The sequence below is a fragment of the Oncorhynchus gorbuscha genome, unplaced genomic scaffold, assembly GCF_021184085.1.
Source record: "Oncorhynchus gorbuscha isolate QuinsamMale2020 ecotype Even-year unplaced genomic scaffold, OgorEven_v1.0 Un_scaffold_419, whole genome shotgun sequence".
NCBI classification, from domain to species: domain Eukaryota; kingdom Metazoa; phylum Chordata; class Actinopteri; order Salmoniformes; family Salmonidae; genus Oncorhynchus; species Oncorhynchus gorbuscha.
Genome location: NW_025745264.1, coordinates 535032 through 556290, shown reverse-complemented (window position 1 = coordinate 556290; position 21259 = coordinate 535032). Strand labels below are relative to the sequence as shown.

At 49.6% G+C, this 21259-nt stretch overlaps 2 protein-coding genes across 2 annotated transcripts in view; one reads left to right on the top strand and one right to left on the bottom strand.

The window, feature by feature from the left end:
• Nucleotides 1-12945, bottom strand: part of LOC124018171 (protein diaphanous homolog 3-like) — a 94821-nt gene extending 81876 nt beyond the window's left edge. The window contains exons 1-2 of the mRNA XM_046333434.1: nucleotides 12842-12945; nucleotides 10652-10721 (exon numbers count right to left, since the gene is read on the bottom strand). Coding sequence (XP_046189390.1) covers nucleotides 10652-10721; nucleotides 12842-12942 — 171 coding nt within the window. The 5' untranslated portion in view covers nucleotides 12943-12945. The remainder of the gene's footprint in view (nucleotides 1-10651; nucleotides 10722-12841) is intronic.
• The window catches only part of LOC124018174 (protein diaphanous homolog 3-like), a 690151-nt gene that overhangs the window by 244523 nt on the left and 424369 nt on the right, over nucleotides 1-21259 (top strand). The window lies entirely within an intron of this gene.

Sequence of the window (21259 nt, the reverse complement as noted above, 5' to 3'; positions counted from 1 at the left end):
ATACTAGAACCATACTAGAACCAGACAACATGTTAGACAGACTCTCCAAACCATACTAGAACCAGACAACATGTTAGACAGACTCTCCAAGCCATACTAGAACCAGACGACAGATCACATGTTAGACAGACCCTCCAAACCATACTAGAACCAGACAACATGTTAGATAGACCCTCCAAACCATACTAGAACCATACTAGAACCAGACAACATGTTAGATAGACTCTCCAAACCATACTAGAACCATACTAGAACCAGACAACATGTTAGACAGACTCTCCAAACCATACTAGAACCATACTAGAACCAGACAACATGTTAGACAGACTCTCCAAACCATACTAGAACCATACTAGAACCAGACAACATGTTAGATAGACCCTCCAAACCATACTAGAACCAGACAACATGTTAGACAGACGCTCCAAACCATACTAGAACCATACTAGAACCAGACGACAGATCACATGTTAGACAGACCCTCCAAACCATACTAGAACCATACTAGAACCAGACAACATGTTAGACAGACCCTCCAAACCATACTAGAACCATACTAGAACCAGACAACATGTTAGATAGACCCTCCAAACCATACTAGAACCAGACAACATGTTAGACAGACGCTCCAAACCATACTAGAACCAGACGACAGATCACATGTTAGACAGACTCTCCACACCATACTAGAACCATACTAGAACCAGACGACAGATCACATGTTAGACAGACCCTCCAAACCATACTAGAACCATACTAGAACCAGACAACATGTTAGACAGACTCTCCAAACCATACTAGAACCAGACAACATGTTAGATAGACCCTCCAAACCATACTAGAACCAGACAACATGTTAGATAGACCCTCCAAACCATACTAGAACCATACTAGAACCAGACAACATGTTAGACAGACTCTCCAACCCATACTAGAACCATACTAGAACCAGACAACATGTTAGACAGACTCTCCAAACCATACTAGAACCAGACAACATGTTAGATAGACCCTCCAAACCATACTAGAACCATACTAGAACCAGACAACATGTTAGATAGACTCTCCAAACCATACTAGAACCATACTAGAACCAGACAACATGTTAGACAGACTCTCCAAACCATACTAGAACCATACTAGAACCAGACAACATGTTAGATAGACCCTCCAAACCATACTAGAACCAGACAACATGTTAGACAGACTCTCCAAACCATACTAGAACCATACTAGAACCAGACAACATGTTAGACAGACTCTCCAAACCATACTAGAACCATACTAGAACCAGACAACATGTTAGACAGACCCTCCACACCATACTAGAACCATACTAGAACCAGACAACATGTTAGATAGACCCTCCAAACCATACTAGAACCAGACAACATGTTAGACAGACGCTCCAAACCATACTAGAACCATACTAGAACCAGACGACAGATCACATGTTAGACAGACCCTCCAAACCATACTAGAACCATACTAGAACCAGACAACATGTTAGACAGACCCTCCAAACCATACTAGAACCATACTAGAACCAGACAACATGTTAGACAGACTCTCCAAACCATACTAGAACCAGACAACATGTTAGATAACACAGCCATCATAAAACACAGCTGATAACACAGCCATCATAAAACACAGCAGATAACACAGCCATCATTAAAACACAGCTGATAACACAGCCATCATTAAAACACAGCTGATAACACAGCCATCATTAAAACACATGGTTTAACACAGCAGATAACACAGCCATCATTAAAACACATGGTTTAACACAGCCATCATTAAAACACATGGTTTAACACAGCTGATAACACAGCCATCATTAAAACACATGGTTTAACACAGCAGATAACACAGCCATCATTAAAACACATGGTTTAACACAGCAGATACCACAGCCATCATTAAAACACATGGTTTAACACAGCTGATAACACAGCCATCATTAAAACACATGGTTTAACACAGCCATCATTAAAACACATGGTTTAACACAGCAGATAACACAGCCATCATTAAAACACATGGTTTAACACAGCAGATAACACAGCCATCATTAAAACACATGGTTTAACACAGCCATCATTAAAACACATGGTTTAACACAGCAGATAACACAGCCATCATTAAAACACATGGTTTAACACAGCAGATAACACAGCCATCATTAAAACACATGGTTTAACACAGCCATCATTAAAACACATGGTTTAACACAGCCATCATTAAAACACATGGTTTAACACAGCTGATAACACAGCCATCATTAAAACACATGGTTTAACACAGCCATCATTAAAACACATGGTTTAACACAGCCATCATTAAAACACATGGTTTAACACAGCCATCATTAAAACACATGGTTTAACACAGCCATCATTAAAACACATGGTTTAACACAGCTGATAACACAGCCATCATTAAAACACATGGTTTAACACAGCCATCATTAAAACACATGGTTTAACACAGCCATCATTAAAACACATGGTTTAACACAGCTGATAACACAGCCATCATTAAAACACATGGTTTAACACAGCCATCATTAAAACACATGCTTTAACACAGCCATCATTAAAACACATGGTTTAACACAGCTGATAACACAGCCATCATTAAAACACATGGTTTAACACAGCCATCATTAAAACACATGGTTTAACACAGCCATCATTAAAACACATGGTTTAACACAGCAGATAACACAGCCATCATTAAAACACATGGTTTAACACAGCAGATAACACAGCCATCATTAAAACACATGGTTTAACACAGCTGATAACACAGCCATCATTAAAACACATGGTTTAACACAGCTGATAACACAGCCATCATTAAAACACATGGTTTAACACAGCTGATAACACAGCCATCATTAAAACACATGGTTTAACACAGCCATCATTAAAACACATGGTTTAACACAGCTGATAACACAGCCATCATTAAAACACATGGTTTAACACAGCAGATAACACAGCCATCATTAAAACACATGGTTTAACACAGCCATCATTAAAACACATGGTTTAACACAGCTGATAACACAGCCATCATTAAAACACATGGTTTAACACAGCAGATAACACAGCCATCATTAAAACACATGGTTTAACACAGCAGATACCACAGCCATCATTAAAACACATGGTTTAACACAGCTGATAACACAGCCATCATTAAAACACATGGTTTAACACAGCCATCATTAAAACACATGGTTTAACACAGCAGATAACACAGCCATCATTAAAACACATGGTTTAACACAGCAGATAACACAGCCATCATTAAAACACATGGTTTAACACAGCCATCATTAAAACACATGGTTTAACACAGCAGATAACACAGCCATCATTAAAACACATGGTTTAACACAGCAGATAACACAGCCATCATTAAAACACATGGTTTAACACAGCCATCATTAAAACACATGGTTTAACACAGCCATCATTAAAACACATGGTTTAACACAGCAGATAACACAGCCATCATTAAAACACATGGTTTAACACAGCTGATAACACAGCCATCATTAAAACACATGGTTTAACACAGCCATCATTAAAACACATGGTTTAACACAGCCATCATTAAAACACATGGTTTAACACAGCTGATAACACAGCCATCATTAAAACACATGGTTTAACACAGCCATCATTAAAACACATGGTTTAACACAGCCATCATTAAAACACATGGTTTAACACAGCTGATAACACAGCCATCATTAAAACACATGGTTTAACACAGCCATCATTAAAACACATGCTTTAACACAGCCATCATTAAAACACATGGTTTAACACAGCTGATAACACAGCCATCATTAAAACACATGGTTTAACACAGCCATCATTAAAACACATGGTTTAACACAGCTGATAACACAGCCATCATTAAAACACATGGTTTAACACAGCCATCATTAAAACTGGAATGTAAAGACATCGCCCACCCACACAGGTCTACTGTACGGGGCATTACAGGTATTTCACAGAGAAAACAACCCAACTCGAAACGGTTTCCGAGAAAAAAGTTAATTATTTCCCAGCGGTATCTGGGTAAAAAGGCAAAGCAGGCCCCCCCAATGATATTACACATGGTGTTCAGGGAGAACAGTCAGACAACACGAGAACCTCTGTTTGTCTCTCCTGATGAGGTCTCATAGCCTGGAGAACAGTCAGACAACACGAGAACCTCTGTTTCTCTCTCCTGATGAGGTCTCATAGCCTGGAGAATAGTCAGACAACACGAGAATGACTGTTTCTCTCTCCTGATGAGGTCTCATAGCCTGGAGAACAGTCAGACAACACGAAAACGACTGTTTCTCTCTCCTGATGAGGTCTCATAGCCTGGAGAATAGTCAGACAACACGAGAACCTCTGTTTCTTTCTCCTGATGAGGTCTCATAGCCTGGAGAACAGTCAGACAACACGAGAACCTCTGTTTCTCTCTCCTGATGAGGTCTCATAGCCTGGAGAACAGTCAGACAACACGAAAACGACTGTTTCTCTCTCCTGATGAGGTCTCATAGCCTGGAGAACAGTCAGACAACACAAAAACGACTGTTTCTCTCTCCTGATGAGGTCTCATAGCCTGGAGAATAGTCAGACAACACGAGAACCTCTGTTTCTCTCTCCTGATGAGGTCTCATAGCCTGGAGAACAGTCAGACAACACGAGAACCTCTGTTTCTCTCTCCTGATGAGGTCTCATAGCCTGGAGAACAGTCAGACAACACAAAAACGACTGTTTCTCTCTCCTGATGAGGTCTCATAGCCTGGAGAATAGTCAGACAACACGAGAACCTCTGTTTCTCTCTCCTGATGAGGTCTCATAGCCTGGAGAACAGGGTAACAACACGAGAACCTCTGTTTCTCTCTCCTGATGAGGTCTCATAGCCTGGAGAACAGTCAGACAACACGAGAATGACTGTTTCTTTCTCCTGATGAGGTCTCATAGCCTGGAGAACAGTCAGACTGGTTATAACATCCCAACACAACCACAGAAGCTGTCTGTGAAGACATCATTAAGACAGAGAAACGGAACAGAATAAACAACACCTTTTGTTATTGTGTGTGTGTGTGTGTGTGTGTGTGTGTGTGTGTGTGTGTGTGTGTGTGTGTGTGTGTGTGTGTGTGTGTGTGTGTGTGTGTGTGTGTGTGTGTGTGTGTGTGTGTGTGTGTGTGTGTGTGTGTGTGTGTGTGTGTGTGTGGTAACTGATTTTGTAACAGTCTTGTGTATATTGTATCGTCTCATGTTATTCCTCAACAGTGAAGGTCAACATATTGAATATGTATCGCGTTCCCTGCACTTCACAGTTAGAGGTGTCAGTCTGATCGGCAGGCTGCGTGTTAGGAATGAGCTTGAGGAACACTGAGGATTGGTGTGAGTGAGTGAGTGAGTGAGTGAGTGAGTGAGTGAGTGAGTGAGTGAGTGAGTGAGTGAGTGAGTGAGTGAGTGAGTGTGTGTGTGAGTGTGTGTGTGAGTGTGTGTGTGTGAGTGTGTGTGTGTGAGTGAGTGAGTGAGTGAGTGAGTGTGTGTGAGTGTGTGTGTGAGAGTGTGTGTGTGAGAGTGTGTGTGTGTGAGTGTGTGTGTGTGAGTGTGTGAGTGAGTGAGTGAGTGAGTGAGTGAGTGAGTGAGTGAGTGAGTGAGTGAGTGTGAGTGAGTGATGTGTGTGTGTGTGAGTGTGTGCTACTCGCGTCTGGCCAGTTGCTGACGCCAGCCCGGCCTGTTGATTCAAAATGGCTTTTTCCATAAGCACCGAACAAAAATATAAACGCAACATGTAAAGAGTCAGTCTCATGTTTCACGAGCTGAAATAAAATATCCCAGAAATGTTCCACATGCACAAAAAGACTGAAAATGTCCGATTTCTGTTGGCATTCCTGTTAGTGAGCATTTCTCCTTCGCCAAGATAATCCATCCACCTGACATGTCAAGAAACTGACTAAACAGAATGGTCATTACACAGGTGCACCTCGTGCTGGGGGTAATAAAAAGCCACTGTAAAATGGGGTTTCATCACATAACCCAATGCACCTCTCAAGCTGAGGGCATGTGTGCAATTGGCATGCTGATCGCAGGAACGTTCAACCAGAACTGTAGCCAGAGAATTTAATGTTATTTTTTTCTATTATAAGCCGCCTCTCCGATGTAATTTGAGAGAATTCCCGAGTGTTTTGACGCGTAGACTCTCAAGCTACATTCATCAGTATCTGTTTATGGGCTACAGCATTACCTCACATAATACTGGAGTCAGACTGATGTAGTTAATCAACTGAATTATAACGCTAACTACAAGAGGAGAAGAGAAAGAGACTGAGGGAAGGAGGAGGGGGGGGGGAAGCAGGAGGAGGGGAGGAGGAAGAGGGGAGGGAGGAAGAGGGGAGGGGGGAGAGAGGGAGGGAGGGAAGGAGGAAGAGGGAGGGAAGGAGGAAGCGAAGGAGGGAGGGAGGGAAGGAGGAAGCGAAGGAGGGAGGGAGGGAAGGAGGAAGAGAGGGAGGGAAGGAGGAGGAAGAGGGGAGGGAGGAGAGAGGGAGGGAAGGAGGAAGAGGGAGGCAAAGAGGGAAGGAGGAAAGAGGGAGGGAAGGAGGAAGAGGGAGGCAAAGAGGGAAGGAGGAAGAGGGAGGCAAAGAGGGAAGGAGGAAGAGGGAGGCAAAGAGGGAAGGAGGAAGAGGGAGGCAAAGAGGGAAGGAGGGGAGGAGGAAGAGAGGGAAGGAGGAAGAGGGAGGGAGGAAGAGGGAGCGGAGGAGGAAGGGAGGGGGAAAGGCACCGACAGCTGGTTTGGAACACCTGTCTGGCAGCCTCCGCAGGCGCTGTGGGCGAGACGTATCCCAAGATGCAGCAGGAGGCGAGGGCAAGGTCTGTGAGTCAGTGCCGATGGGTAAAAGAGGCGCTTGGCACCTGTTGTGGCAACAGGATTACACAAGACCTTACAACGAGAGGAGGAGGAGTGGTGTGCCAGACGAGCTCCACTGGGGCTCAGCTCCACACAACGACACCTCCTCCCCGAGAGGCTGAGGTCGGGCTGCATCCCAAAACGGCATTTATGATCATTTAAAGTCAAGACATTCAGGCTCCACACGTTTCCAATAAAACAAATCAAATCCAGTTTCATCTGTCACATGCGCTAAAAGACGACGGGTTTAGACTTTACCGCGAAATACTTTCCAATGATAGAGTTAAAAATATATAAAATACAATTCAAATAGTAAAACAAGAGGAATAAAATACACAGGTTGTCATTTGTCGTCGTGACTCTCGCCCAGGTCGACGCCGTGACCCTCGCCCAGGTCGACGCCGTGACCCTCGCCCAGGTCGACGCCGTGACCCTCGCCCAGGTCGACGCCGTGACCCTCGCCCAGGTCGACGCCGTGACCCTCGCCCAGGTCGACGCCGTGACCCTCGTCCAGGTCGACGCCGTGACCCTCGTCCAGGTCGACGCCGTGACCCTCGTCCAGGTCGACGCCGTGACCCTCGTCCAGGTCGACGTCGTGACCCTCGTCCAGGTCGACGTCGTGACCCTCGTCCAGGTCGACGTCGTGACCCTCGCCCAGGTCGACGTCGTGACCCTCGCCCAGGTCGACGCCGTGACCCTCGTCCAGGTCGACGCCGTGACCCTCGCCCAGGTCGACGTCGTGACCCTCGTCCAGGTCGACGTCGTGACCCTCGTCCAGGTCGACGTCGTGACCCTCGCCCAGGTCGACGCCGTGACCCTCGCCCAGGTCGACTTCGCCGTGACTCTCGCCCAGGTCGACGCCGTGACCCTCGCCCAGGTCGACTTCTTGGCCGTGACTCTCGCCCAGGTCGACGCCGTGACCCTCGCCCAGGTCGACGCCGTGACCCTCGTCCAGGTCGACGTCGCGACTCACGTCCAGGTCGACGTCGCGACTCTCGTCCAGGTCGACGTCGTGACTCTCGTCCAGGTCGACGTCTTGGTCGTCGTGACTCTCGTCCAGGTCGACGTCGTGACTCTCGTCCAGGTCGACTTCTTGGTCGTCGTGACTCTCGTCCAGGTCGACGTCTTGGTCGCCGTGACTCTCGTCCAGGTTGACGTCTTGGTCGCCGTGACTCTCGTCCAGGTCGACGTCTTGGTCGTCGTGACTCTCGTCCAGGTCGACGTCTTGGTCGTCGTGACTCTCGTCCAGGTCGACGTCTTGGTCGTCGTGACTCTCGTCCAGGTCGACGTCTTGGTCGTCATGACTCTCGTCCAGGTCGAAGTCTTGGTCGTCATGACTCTCGTCCAGGTTGACCTTTTGTCGTCATGACTCTCGTCCAGGTTGACCTTTTGTCGCCATGACTCTCGTCCAGATTGACCTTTTGTCGCCATGACTCTCGTCCAGGTTGACCTTTTGTCGTGAAGCATGGTGGTGGCAGCATCATGCTGTGGGGGACTGGGAGACTAATCAGGATGAAGGAACCCTGGCAACATCCCTACGGTGAAGCATGGTGGTGGCAGCATCATGCTGTGGGGGACTGGGAGACTAGTCAGGATGAAGGAAACCTGGCAACATCCCTACGGTGAAGCATGGTGGTGGCAGCATCATGCTGTGTGGGACTGGGAGACTAGTCAGGATGAAGGAAACCTGGCAACATCCCTAAGGTGAAGCATGGTGGTGGCAGCATCATGCTGTGGGGGACTGGGAGACTAGTCAGGATGAAGGAAACCTGGCAACATCCCTACGGTGAAGCATGGTGGTGGAAGCATCATGCCGTGGGGGACTGGGAGACTAGTCAGGATGAAGGAAACCTGGCAACATCCCTACGGTGAAGCATGGTGGTGGAAGCATCATGCCGTGGGGGACTGGGAGACTAGTCAGGATGAAGGAAACCTGGCAACATCCCTAAGGTGAAGCATGGTGGTGGCAGCATCATGCTGTGGGGGACTGGGAGACTAGTCAGGATGAAGGAAACCTGGCAACATCCCTACGGTGAAGCATGGTGGTGGAAGCATCATGCCGTGGGGGACTGGGAGACTAGTCAGGATGAAGGAAACCTGGCAACATCCCTACGGTGAAGCATGGTGGTGGAAGCATCATGCCGTGGGGGACTGGGAGACTAGTCAGGATGAAGGAAACCTGGCAACATCCCTAAGGTGAAGCATGGTGGTGGCAGCATCATGCTGTGGGGGACTGGGAGACTAGTCAGGATGAAGGAAACCTGGCAACATCCCTACGGTGAAGCATGGTGGTGGAAGCATCATGCCGTGGGGGACTGGGAGACTAGTCAGGATGAAGGTAAAGATGAAAGGAGCAAAGAACAGAGAGATCCTTAATGAAAACCTGCTCCAGAGCGCTCAGGACCTCAGACTGGGGTGAAGGGTCACCTTCCAACAGGACAACGACCCGAAGCACACATCCAAGACAACGCAGGAGTGGCTTCGGTCTCTGAATGTAAAGGGTCTGAATACTTATGTCAATGTGATATTTTGTTTTAAATTCTTAATAAATTAGCAACGACCTATATTTACATTCATTATGAGGAATTGTGTGTAGATTGATGAGGGGGAAAAAAATATATTTAATCAATTTTAGAATAAGGCTGTAACGTAACAAAATGTGGGGGGAAAAACGTCAAGGGGTCTGAATACTTTCTGAACCCACTGTGAATCTACTTGAAAATCTGTGGCCAAACCTGAACGCGGTTGCCTAGCAACGAACAACCGCCCATTTGACAGAGCTGGAAGAACGCGTTGCATTGATGACCAGGTGTGAAAACATCTCAAAGACTTGGACCCAGAAAGAGGCAAAATCGCTGCCGAATGTGTTTCCACAACGTATCGACTCAGGGGTGTGAATACTTTACGTAAAAACACTTCCTGTCTTTCATGTTCAATAAACGTGCTAACATTTACCTAGAAATGTGTTTTCTTCTCCCAGAAGGGACAGGAAGTACCAGAACCAATTCAGCAGAGGGACACATTCCTCCTCTCCCAGAAGGGACAGGAAGTACCAGAACCAATTCAGCAGAGGGACACATTCCTCCTCTCCCAGAAGGGACAGGAAGTACCAGAACCAATTCAGCAGAGGGACACATTCCTCCTCTCCCAGAAGGGACAGGAAGTACCAGAACCAATTCAGCAGTGAGACACATTCCTCCTCTCCCAGACATTACATTGTTGTTCATGAAGGATTAGCTACATTACCTTGTTGTTCATGAAGGATTAGCTACATTACCTTGTTGTGCATGAAGGAGTAGCTAAATTACCTTGTTAATGAATGATTTATCTACATTACCTTATTGTTCATGAAGGATTAGCTACATTACCTTGTTGTTCATGAAGGATTAGCTACATTACCTTGTTGTTCATGAAGGATTAGATACATTACCTTGTTGTTCATGAAGGATTAGATACATTACCTTGTTGTTCATGAAGGATTAGATACATTACCTTGTTGTGCATGAAGGATTAGATACATTACCTTGTTGTTCATGAAGGATTAGATACATTACCTTGTTGTTCATGAAGGATTAGATACATTACCTTGTTGTTCATGAAGGAGTAGCTACATTACCTTGTTGTTCATGAAGGATTAGATACATTACCTTGTTGTTCATGAAGGATTAGATACATTACCTTGTTGTTCATGAAGGATTAGATACATTACCTTGTTGTTCATGAAGGCTTTGAGGCACTGGATGACTTTATGCTGGCTCTTCTTGTCAGGTTTATCCTGGCTACAGAGACAACAGACAGAGAGAGTAGCTTCTTGTCAGGTTTATCCTGGCTACAGAGACAACAGACAGAGAGAGTAGCTTCTTGTCAGGTTTATCCTGGCTACAGAGACAACAGACAGAGAGAGTAGCTTCTTGTCAGGTTTATCCTGGCTACAGAGACAACAGACAGAGAGAGTCATCACTTGCTTTGGCAATGTTAACACATGTTTCCCATGCCAATAAAGCCCCTTGAATTGAATTGAGAGTAGAGAGAAAGAGGTAAGCAAGAGGTAGAGAGAGAGAGAGGAAGAGAGAGGAAGAGAGAGGTAGAGAGAGGTAGAGAGAGGAAGAGAGAGGAAGAGAGAGGAAGAGAGAGGAAGAGAGAGGAAGAGAGAGGAAGAGAGAGGAAGAGAGAGGAAGAGAGAGGAAGAGAGAGGAAGAGAGAGGAAGAGAGAGGAAGAGGGAGGAAGAGGGAGGAAGAGAGGTAGAGAGAGGAAGAGAGGTAGAGAGGAAGAGAGGTAGAGAGAGAAAGAGAGAGAAAGAGAGAGAAAGAGAGAGGAAGAGAGAGGTAGAGAGAGGTAGAGAGAGAAGAGAGAGAGAGGAAGAGATGTAGAGGGAGGAAGAGGGAGGGAGAGAGAGAGGGAGGGCGAGGGAGAGAGAGGGAGGGCGCAGGAGTGAGAGGGAGGGCGCAGGAGTGAGAGGGAGGGCGAGGGAGAGAGAGGGAGGGCGAGGGAGAGAGGGAGGGCGCAGGGGAGAGAGAGGGAGAGGAGAGAGAGGGAGAGGAGAGGAGGGGAGGAGAGAGGGGGAGGGAGAGAGGGAGGGAGGAGAGAGAGAGGAAGAGAGGAGAGAGAGGAGAGAGAGGAAGAGAGAGGAAGAGAGAGGAAGAGAGAGGAAGAGAGAGGAAGAGAGAGGAAGAGAGAGGAAGAGAGAGGAAGAGAGAGGAAGAGAGAGGAAGAGAGAGGAAGAGAGAGGAAGAGAGAGGAAGAGAGAGGTAGAGAGAGGTAGAGAGAGGTAGAGAGAGGTAGAGAGAGGTAGAGGGAGGAAGAGAGAGGAAGAGAGAGGAAGAGAGAGGAAGAGAGAGGTAGAGGGAGGAAGAGAGGTAGAGAGAGGAAGAGAGGTAGAGAGAGGAAGAGAGGTAGAGAGAGGAAGAGAGGTAGAGAGAGGAAGAGAGGTAGAGAGAGGAAGAGAGGAAGAGAGAGGTAGAGGGAGGTAGAGGGAGGTAGAGGGAGGTAGAGAGAGGATGAGAGGTAGAGAGAGGAAGAGAGAGGAAGAGAGAGGAAGAGAGAGGAAGAGAGAGGAAGAGAGAGGGAAGAGAGGTAGAGGAGGAGAGAGAGGTAGAGGGAGAGGTAGAGGGAGAGGAGAGAGGTAGAGGGAGGGAGAGAGAGGGAGAGGGAGGGAGGGAGGGAGAGAGGGAGAGGGAGGGAGGGAGAGAGAGGGAGGGAGGGAGAGAGAGGGAGGGAGGGGAGGGAGGGAGGGAGGGGGAGAGGGAGAGAGAGGGAGGGCGAGGGGAGAGAGAGGGAGGGCGAGGGAGAGAGAGGGAGGGCGAGGGAGAGAGAGGGAGGGCGAGGGAGAGAGAGGGAGGGAGGGGAGAGAGAGGGAGGGCGAGGGAGAGAGAGGGAGGGCGAGGGAGAGAGAGGGAGGGCGAGGGGAGAGAGAGGGAGGGAGAGAGAGGGAGGGAGAGAGAGAGAGAGGGAGAGAGAGGGAGGGAGAGAGAGGGAGGGAGAGGGAGGGAGGAGAGGGAGGGAGGGAGAGGGAGGGAGGGAGAGGGAGGGAGAGGGAGGGAGAGACGGAGGGAGAGACGGAGGGAGAGACGGAGGGAGAGACGGAGGGAGAGACGGAGGGAGAGACGGAGGGGAGAGATGGAGGGCGCAGGAGAGAGAGGGAGGGAGAGAGAGGGGGGGCGCAGGAGAGAGAGGGAGGGAGACGGAGGGAGAGAGAGGGAGGGCGCAGGAGAGAGGGAGGGAGAGAGAGGGAGGGAGAGAGAGGGAGGGCGCAGGAGAGAGGGAGGGAGAGAGAGGGAGGGCGCATGAGAGAGAGTACGTGTGTGCGGGTGTGAGTGTGAGTAAGAGTGTGAGTGTGAGTGTGAGTGTGAGTGTGAGTGTGTGTGTGTGCGTGAGCATACGGTGTGTGTGTGTCCTTACTGTTTCTTGTGGAGCAGCTTCTCCAGAATGTCTAGCAGCAGTCCCAGACCCTCGTGGCCAAAACTCTGCACCCAGCTGGGGGAGAAGGAAAAACAGCTCATAAATAAATAAACCTCTGATTATCCAAAGTGGTCGTTTTAAAACTCATCTATTGGTCACTGGATGGATGAGACCAGAGGCTACTGTACCACCAACTGAATTCTGCTCTGCCCCAGAGGAGACCAGAGTTTACTGTACCACCAACTGAATTCTGCTCTGAGGAGACCAGAGGTTACTGTACCACCAACTGAATTCTGCTCTGCCCAGAGACCAGAGGTTACTGTACCACCAACTTAATTCTGCTCTGAGGAGACCAGAGGCTACTGTACCACCAACTGAATTCTGCTCTGAGACCAGAGGTTACTGTACCACCAACTGAATTCTGCCCTGCCCCAGAGGAGACCAGAGGCTACTGTACCACCAACTGAATTCTGCTCTGAGGAGACCAGAGGTTACTGTACCACCAACTGAATTCTGCTCTGCCCCAGAGGAGACCAGAGGTTACTGTACCACCAACTGAATTCTGCTCTGAGGAGACCAGAGGTTACTGTACCACCAACTGAATTCTGCTCTGAGGAGACCAGAGGTTACTGTACCACCAACTGAATTCTGCTCTGAGGAGACCAGAGGTTACTGTACCACCAACTGAATTCTGCTCTGCCCCAGAGGAGACCAGAGGTTACTGTACCACCAACTGAATTCTGCTCTGAGGAGACCAGAGGTTACTGTACCACCAACTGAATTCTGCTCTGAGGAGACCAGAGGTTACTGTACCACCAACTGAATTCTGCTCTGAGGAGACCAGAGGTTACTGTACCACCAACTGAATTCTGCTCTGCCCCAGAGGAGACCAGAGGCTACTGTACCACCAACTGAATTCTGCTCTGCCCCAGAGGAGACCAGAGGCTACTGTACCACCAACTGAATTCTGCTCTGCCCAGAGGAGACCAGAGGTTACTGTACCACCAACTGAATTCTGCTCTGCCCAGAGGAGACCAGAGGTTACTGTACCACCAACTGAATTCTGCTCTGCCCCAGAGGACCCCTGATGTTCCCCCCAGAGGATTTTACCAGGAACCCACGGTCTCATGAGTCTTCAAGTACCCCCTGAGGATAGACCAAGTACCCCCAGAGGGATCCTAGTATGTAGATAGACCAAGTACCCCAGGGATCCTAGTACCCGTGTAGGACCAAGTACCCCCAGGGATCCTAGTACCAGTGTAGATAGACCAAGTACCCCAGGGATCCTAGTACCAGTGTAGATAGACCAAGTACCCCCAGGGATCCTAGTACCCCTGAGGATAGACCAAGTACCCCCAGAGATCCTAGTACCCTGTGTAGATAGACCAAGTACCCCCAGGGATCCTAGTACACCCTGAGGATAGACCAAGTACCCCCAGGGATCCTAGTACCCATGTAGATAGACCAAGTACCCCCAGGGATCCTAGTACCCCCCTGTAGGATAGACCAAGTACCCCCAGGGATCCTAGTACCCCATGTAGATAGACCAAGTACCCCCAGGGATCCTAGTACCCGTGTAGATAGACCAAGTACCCCCAGGGATCCTAGTACCCCATGTAGATAGACCAAGTACCCCCAGGGATCCTAGTACCCATGTAGATAGACCAAGTACCCCCAGAGGATAGACCAAGTACCCCCAGGGATCCTAGTACCCGTGTAGATAGACCAAGTACCCCCAGGGATCCTAGTACCAGTGTAGATAGACCAAGTACCCCCAGGGGTCCTCATACCCTCTGTATATATACCAAGTACCCCCAGGGACCCTTGTACCCGTGAAGATAGACCAAGTACCCCCCCAGGGATCCTAGTACCAGTGTAGATAGACCAAGTACCACCAGGGGTCCTCGTACCCCCTGAGGATAGACCAAGTACCCCCAGGGATCCTAGTACCCATGTAGATAGACCAAGTACCCCCAGGGATCCTAGTACCCGTGTAGATAGACCAAGTACCCCCAGGGATCCTAGTACCCCGTGTAGATAGACCAAGTACCCCCAGGGATCCTAGTACACCCTGAGGATAGACCAAGTACCCCCAGAGATCCTAGTACCCCGTGTAGATAGACCAAGTACCCCCAGAGATCCTAGTACCCCGTGTAGATAGACCAAGTACCCCCAGGGATCCTAGTACCCCCTGAGGATAGACCAAGTACCCCCAGGGATCCTAGTACCCGTGTAGATAGACCAAGTACCCCCAGGGATCCTAGTACCCGTGTAGATAGACCAAGTACCCCCAGGGATCCTAGTACCCCATGTAGATAGACCAAGTACCCCCAGGGATCCTAGTACCCGTGTAGATAGACCAAGTACCCCCAGGGATCCTAGTACACCCTGAGGATAGACCAAGTAACCCCAGGGATCCTAGTACCCGTGTAGATAGACCAAGTACCCCCATAGATCCGAGTACCCGTGTAGATAGACCAAGTACCCCCAGGGATCCTAGTACCCCCTGCTTGGGAACAACTGGTCTAGATGATAACTGTATCTGGTCTCAACGAGTGCACTACACAGAACAGAGAGGTTCCATTTGGGACACGGCCTACCTACCTATCCATACTAGACTAGAGAGCTGGATCCATACTAGACCAGAGAGCTGGATCCATACTAGACCAGAGAGCTGGATCCATACTAGACCAGAGAGCTGGATCCATACTAGACCAGAGAGCTGGATCCATACTAGACCAGAGAGCTGGATCCATACTAGACCAGAGAGCTGGATCCATACTAGACCAGAGAGCTGGATCCATACTAGACCAGAGAGCTGGATCCATACTAGACCAGAGAGCTGGATCCATACTAGACCAGAGAGCTGGATCCATACTAGACCAGAGAGCTGGATCCATACTAGACCAGAGAGCTGGATCCATACTAGACCAGAGAGCTGGATCCATACTAGACCAGAGAGCTGGATCCATACTAGACCAGAGAGCTGGATCCATACTAGACTCGAGAACTGGGACGCCATGTTAAAAACGCGATGAAAGCCAAACGTCCCTGGAGTGGCTGGCCTGAGTGTATTTTTATAACCTATTAAAAACCGTCAGCACATTCAGACAGGCGGAGGGAGAACTCCTCCCGACGGAACCGACAGACGAAGCACTGAATGGACCTAAAACACGCTGATCGGAGTCACATTTTAAAATCACATTTAAAAACACACAACAAAAAAACCTCTCTCTCCTTTTAGCCCCTCAATCCCCCTGTGGGACGACACGTCTAATAATAATGCTATTCCCTCGTCTATAATCGAGGAGAAAATAGATTAATTCCCAGAGCTGTTATTTCTCAAAGTTGTTTATTACACATAGCTTAGGCTGTTTGAGCGGGAATATCACGTGTGATTCAGAGGGTTACAGAGCTGAGGGGAGGACAGACAGGAAGTACAGACAGACATGATCCTGCCTGCTAGGAGGCTGATCCATACTTCTTTCATGTCACTTTCAACTTCTCACAGAGGATTTACCCCGGCGCTTCAAACCTTCAACAAACGTGACAGCAGTGTGAGCTCTGTCCCTATCAGACGTGATGGTACAGTGTGAGCTCTGTCCCTATCAGACGTGATGGTACAGTGTGGAGCTCTGTCCCTATCAGACGTGATGGCACAGTGTGAGCTCTGTCCCTATCAGACCTGATGGTACAGTGTGAGCTCTGTCCCTATCAGACGTGATGGCAGTGTGAGCTCTGTCCCTATCAGACGTGATGGCAGTGTGAGCTCTGTCCCTATCAGATGTGACGGTACAGTGTGAGCTCTGTCCCTATCAGATGTGATGGTACAGTGTGAGCTCTGTCCCTATCAGATGTGATGGCAGTGTGAGCTCTGTCCCTTTCAGACGTGATGGTACAGTGTGAGCTCTGTCCCTATCAGACGTGATGGTACAGTGTGAGCTCTGTCCCTTTCAGACGTGATGGTACAGTGTGAGCTCTGTCCCTATCAGACGTGATGGTACAGTGTGAGCTCTGTCCCTATCAGACGTGATGGTACAGTGTGAGCTCTGTCCCTATCAGACGTGATGGCAGTGTGAGCTCTGTCCCTATCAGACGTGATGGTACAGTGAGAGCTCTGTCCCTTTCAGACGTGACAACAGTGTGAGCTCTGTCCCTTTCAGACGTGACAACAGTGTGAGCTCTGTCCCTATCAGACGTGATGGCAGTGTGAGCTCTGTCCCTTTCAGACGTGACAACAGTGTGAGCTCTGTCCCTTTCAGACGTGATGGTACAGTGTGAGCTCTGTCCCTATCAGACGTGATGGTACAGTGTGAGCTCTGTCCCTTTCAGACGTGATGGTACAGTGTGAGCTCTGTCCCTATCAGACGTGATGGTACAGTGTGAGCTCTGTCCCTTTCAGACGTGATGGTACAGTGTGAGCTCTGTCCCTACAGTGTGAGCTCTGTCCCTTTCAGACGTGATGGTACAGTGTGAGCTCTGTACAGTGTGAGCCCTTTCAGACGTGATGGTACAGTGTGAGCTCTGTCCCTTTCAGACGTGATGGTACAGTGTGAGCTCTGTCCCTTTCAGACGTGATGATGCTCTGTCCCTTTCAGACGTGATGGTACAGTGTGAGCTCAGTGTGAGCTCTGTCCCTTTCAGACGTGATGGTACAGTGTGAGCTCTGTCCCTTTCAGACGTGATGGTACAGTGTGAGCTCTGTCCCTTTCAGACGTGATGGTACAGTGTGAGCTCTGTCCCTTTCAGACGTGATGGTACAGTGTGAGCTCTGTCCCTTTCAGACGTGATGGTACAGTGTGAGCTCTGTCCCTTTCAGACGTGATGGTACAGTGTGAGCTCTGTCCCTTTCAGACGTGATGGTACAGTGTGAGCTCTGTCCCTTTCAGACGTGATGGCAGTGTGAGCTCTGTCCCTATCAGACGTGATGGTACAGTGTGAGCTCTGTCCCTATCAGACGTGATGGTACAGTGTGAGCTCTGTCCCTATCAGACGTGATGGTACAGTGTGAGCTCTGTCCCTATCAGACGTGATGGTACAGTGTGAGCTCTGTCCCTATCGTGATGGACAGTGTGAGCTCTGATGGTGACAGTGTGAGCTCTGTCCCTATCAGACGTGATGGTACAGTGTGAGCTCTGTCCCTATCAGACGTGATGGTACAGTGTGAGCTCTGTCCCTATCAGACGTGATGGTACAGTGTGAGCTCTGTCCTATCAGACGTGATTCAGAGCTCTGTGATGGATACAGTGTGAGCTCTGTCCCTATCAGACGTGATGGTACAGTGTGAGCTCTGTCCCTTTCAGACGTGATGGTACAGTGTGAGCTCTGTCCCTATCAGACGTGATGGTACAGTGTGAGCTCTGTCCCTATCAGACGTGATGGCAGTGTGAGCTCTGTCCCTTTCAGACGTGATGGTACAGTGTGAGCTCTGTCCCTTTCAGACGTGATGGTACAGTGTGAGCTCTGTCCCTATCAGACGTGATGGTACAGTGTGAGCTCTGTCCCTTTCAGACGTGATGGTACAGTGTGAGCTCTGTCCCTATCAGACGTGATGGTACAGTGTGAGCTCTGTCCCTATCAGACGTGATGGTACAGTGTGAGCTCTGTCCCTTTCAGACGTGATGGTACAGTGTGAGCTCTGTCCCTATCAGACGTGATGGTACAGTGTGAGCTCTGTCCCTTTCAGACGTGATGGTACAGTGTGAGCTCTGTCCCTTTCAGACGTGATGGTACAGTGTGAGCTCTGTCCCTATCAGACGTGATGGTACAGTGTGAGCTCTGTCCCTATCAGACGTGATGGTACAGTGTGAGCTCTGTCCCTATCAGACGTGATGGTACAGTGTGAGCTCTGTCCCTTTCAGACGTGATGGTACAGTGTGAGCTCTGTCCCTATCAGACGTGATGGTACAGTGTGAGCTCTGTCCCTATCAGACGTACAGTGTGAGCTCTGTCCCTATCAGTGATGGTACAGTGTGAGCTCTGTCCCTTTCAGACGTGATGGTACAGTGTGAGCTCTGTCCCTTTCAGACGTGATGGTACAGTGTGAGCTCTGTCCCTTTCAGACGTGATGGCAGTGTGAGCTCTGTCCCTATCAGACGTGATGGTACAGTGTGAGCTCTGTCCCTTTCAGACGTGATGGTACAGTGTGAGCGTGATGGTCAGTGTGAGCTCTGTCCCTATCAGACGTGATCAGTGTGAGCTCTGTCCCTTTCAGACGTGATGGTACAGTGTGAGCTCTGTCCCTATCAGACGTGATGGTACAGTGTGAGCTCTGTCCCTTTCAGACGTGATGGCAGTGTGAGCTCTGTCCCTTTCAGACGTGATGGTACAGTGTGAGCTCTGTCCCTTTCAGACGTGATGGTACAGTGTGAGCTCTGTCTTCAAGTCTGGATTCTGTCCCTATCAGACGTGATGGTACAGTGTGAGCTCTGTCCCTTTCAGACGTGATGGTAGTGTGAGCTCTGACAGACGTGATGGTACAGTGACAGATGGTAGTGTGAGCTCTGTCCCTATCAGAGGCAGTGTGAGCTCTGATGGACAGTGTGAGCTCTGTCCCTTTCAGACGTGATGGTACAGTGTGAGCTCTGTCCCTATCAGACGTGATGGACAGTGTGAGCTCTGTCCCTTTCAGAGGATGGTAGTGTGAGCTCTGTCCCTATCAGACGTGATGGAGTGGACAGAGTGATGGAGTGTGAGCTCTGATCAGAGGAGTGTGAGAGGACAGTGTGAGAGGACAGAGGAGAGGACAGAGGAGAGGACAGAGGGAGATGGACAGAGGAGCTCTGGACAGAGGTGATGGACAGTGTGAGGACAGATGGAGAGGAGCTCTGAGAGAGGAGAGATTCTGACAACCTGAGGAGATGGAGAGCAGTGGATTATGGCCACAGAAATAGATGGGGAGTTCTGGGTTCACACCCTTCAGAGGACAGAGGAGGAGGGAGAGGAGAGGACAGAGGAGAGGACAGAGGAGAGGACAGAGGAGAGGACAGAGGAGAGGACAGAGGAGAGGACAGAGGAGAGGACAGAGGAGAGGAGAGGACAGAGGAGAGGACAGAGGAGAGGACAGAGGAGAGGACAGAGGAGAGGAGAGAGGAGAGGACAGAGGAGAGGAGAGAGGAGAGGAGAGGACAGAGGAGAGGACAGAGGAGAGGACAGAGGAGAGGACAGAGAGAGGAGAGGACAGAGGAGAGGACAGAGGAGAGGAGAGACAGAGGAGAGGACAGAGAGGAGAGGAGAGAGGAGAGGACAGAGGAGAGGACAGAGGAGAGGAGAGGACAGAGAGGAGAGGACAGAGGAGAGAGAGAGGAGAGGACAGAGGAGAGGACAGAGGAGAGGACAGAGGAGAGGAGAGGACAGAGGAGAGGAGAGGACAGAGGAGAGGACAGAGGAGAGGACAGAGGAGAGGAGAGGACAGAGGAGAGGACAGAGGACAGAGGAGAGGAGAGGACAGAGGAGAGGACAGAGGAGAGGAGAGGACAGAGAGGAGAGGACAGAGGGAGGAGAGAGAGGAGAGGACAGAGGAGAGGACAGAGGAGAGGACAGAGGAGAGGAGAGGACAGAGGAGAGGAGAGGACAGAGGAGAGGACAGAGGAGAGGAAGACAGAACAGAGCAGAATGTGAATGTGAATCTACATCGAATGACGCACATGAAGGAAAATACGCTAATTAGAATATTGATGTTTCATTAAAAAAAACAGAGGACTTCTGACATAACAGGAGGCGTTGAATTGTTTTATTTCCTCGGGCCCTGAATCAGGTCAAGGAGAAGGGCCAATGGATAAATCAGCAGAGCGAAGGAACGAGCGTCGGAGGAACGGAATCAGCAGCAGACACTTTACTCTCAACGAGGAGGAATCTGCTCTCCACCCCTCCCTCTATCATCAGCCTCTCCTTTCCTCTACCCCCCCCCCCCGGAGGGAGGGCCATCAGCCTCTCCTTCTACCTACCCCCCAGAGGGAGGGCCATCAGCCTCTCCTTCTACCCCCCCCAGAGGGAGGGCCATCAGCCTCTCCTTCTACCTACCCCCAGAGGGAGGGCCATCAGCCTCTCCTTCCACCTACCCCCCAGAGGGCCATCAGCCTCTCCTTCTACCTACCCCCCAGAGGTAGGGCCATCAGCCTCTCCTTCTACCTACCCCCAGAGGTAGGGCCATCAGCCTCTCCTTCTACCTACCCCCCAGAGGGAGGGCCATCAGCCTCTCCTTCTCTCTACCCCCCAGAGGGAGGGCCATCAGCCTCTCCTTCTATATTATATTATTATTACCCCCCAGAGGGAGGGCCATCAGCCTCTCCTTCTACCTACCCCCCCCCCCCAGAGGGAGGGCCATCAGCCTCTCCTTCTCTCTACCCCCCCAGAGGGAGGGCCATCAGCCTCTCCTACCTACCCCACCATTACAATAACAGGGGAGTTTAGCATACC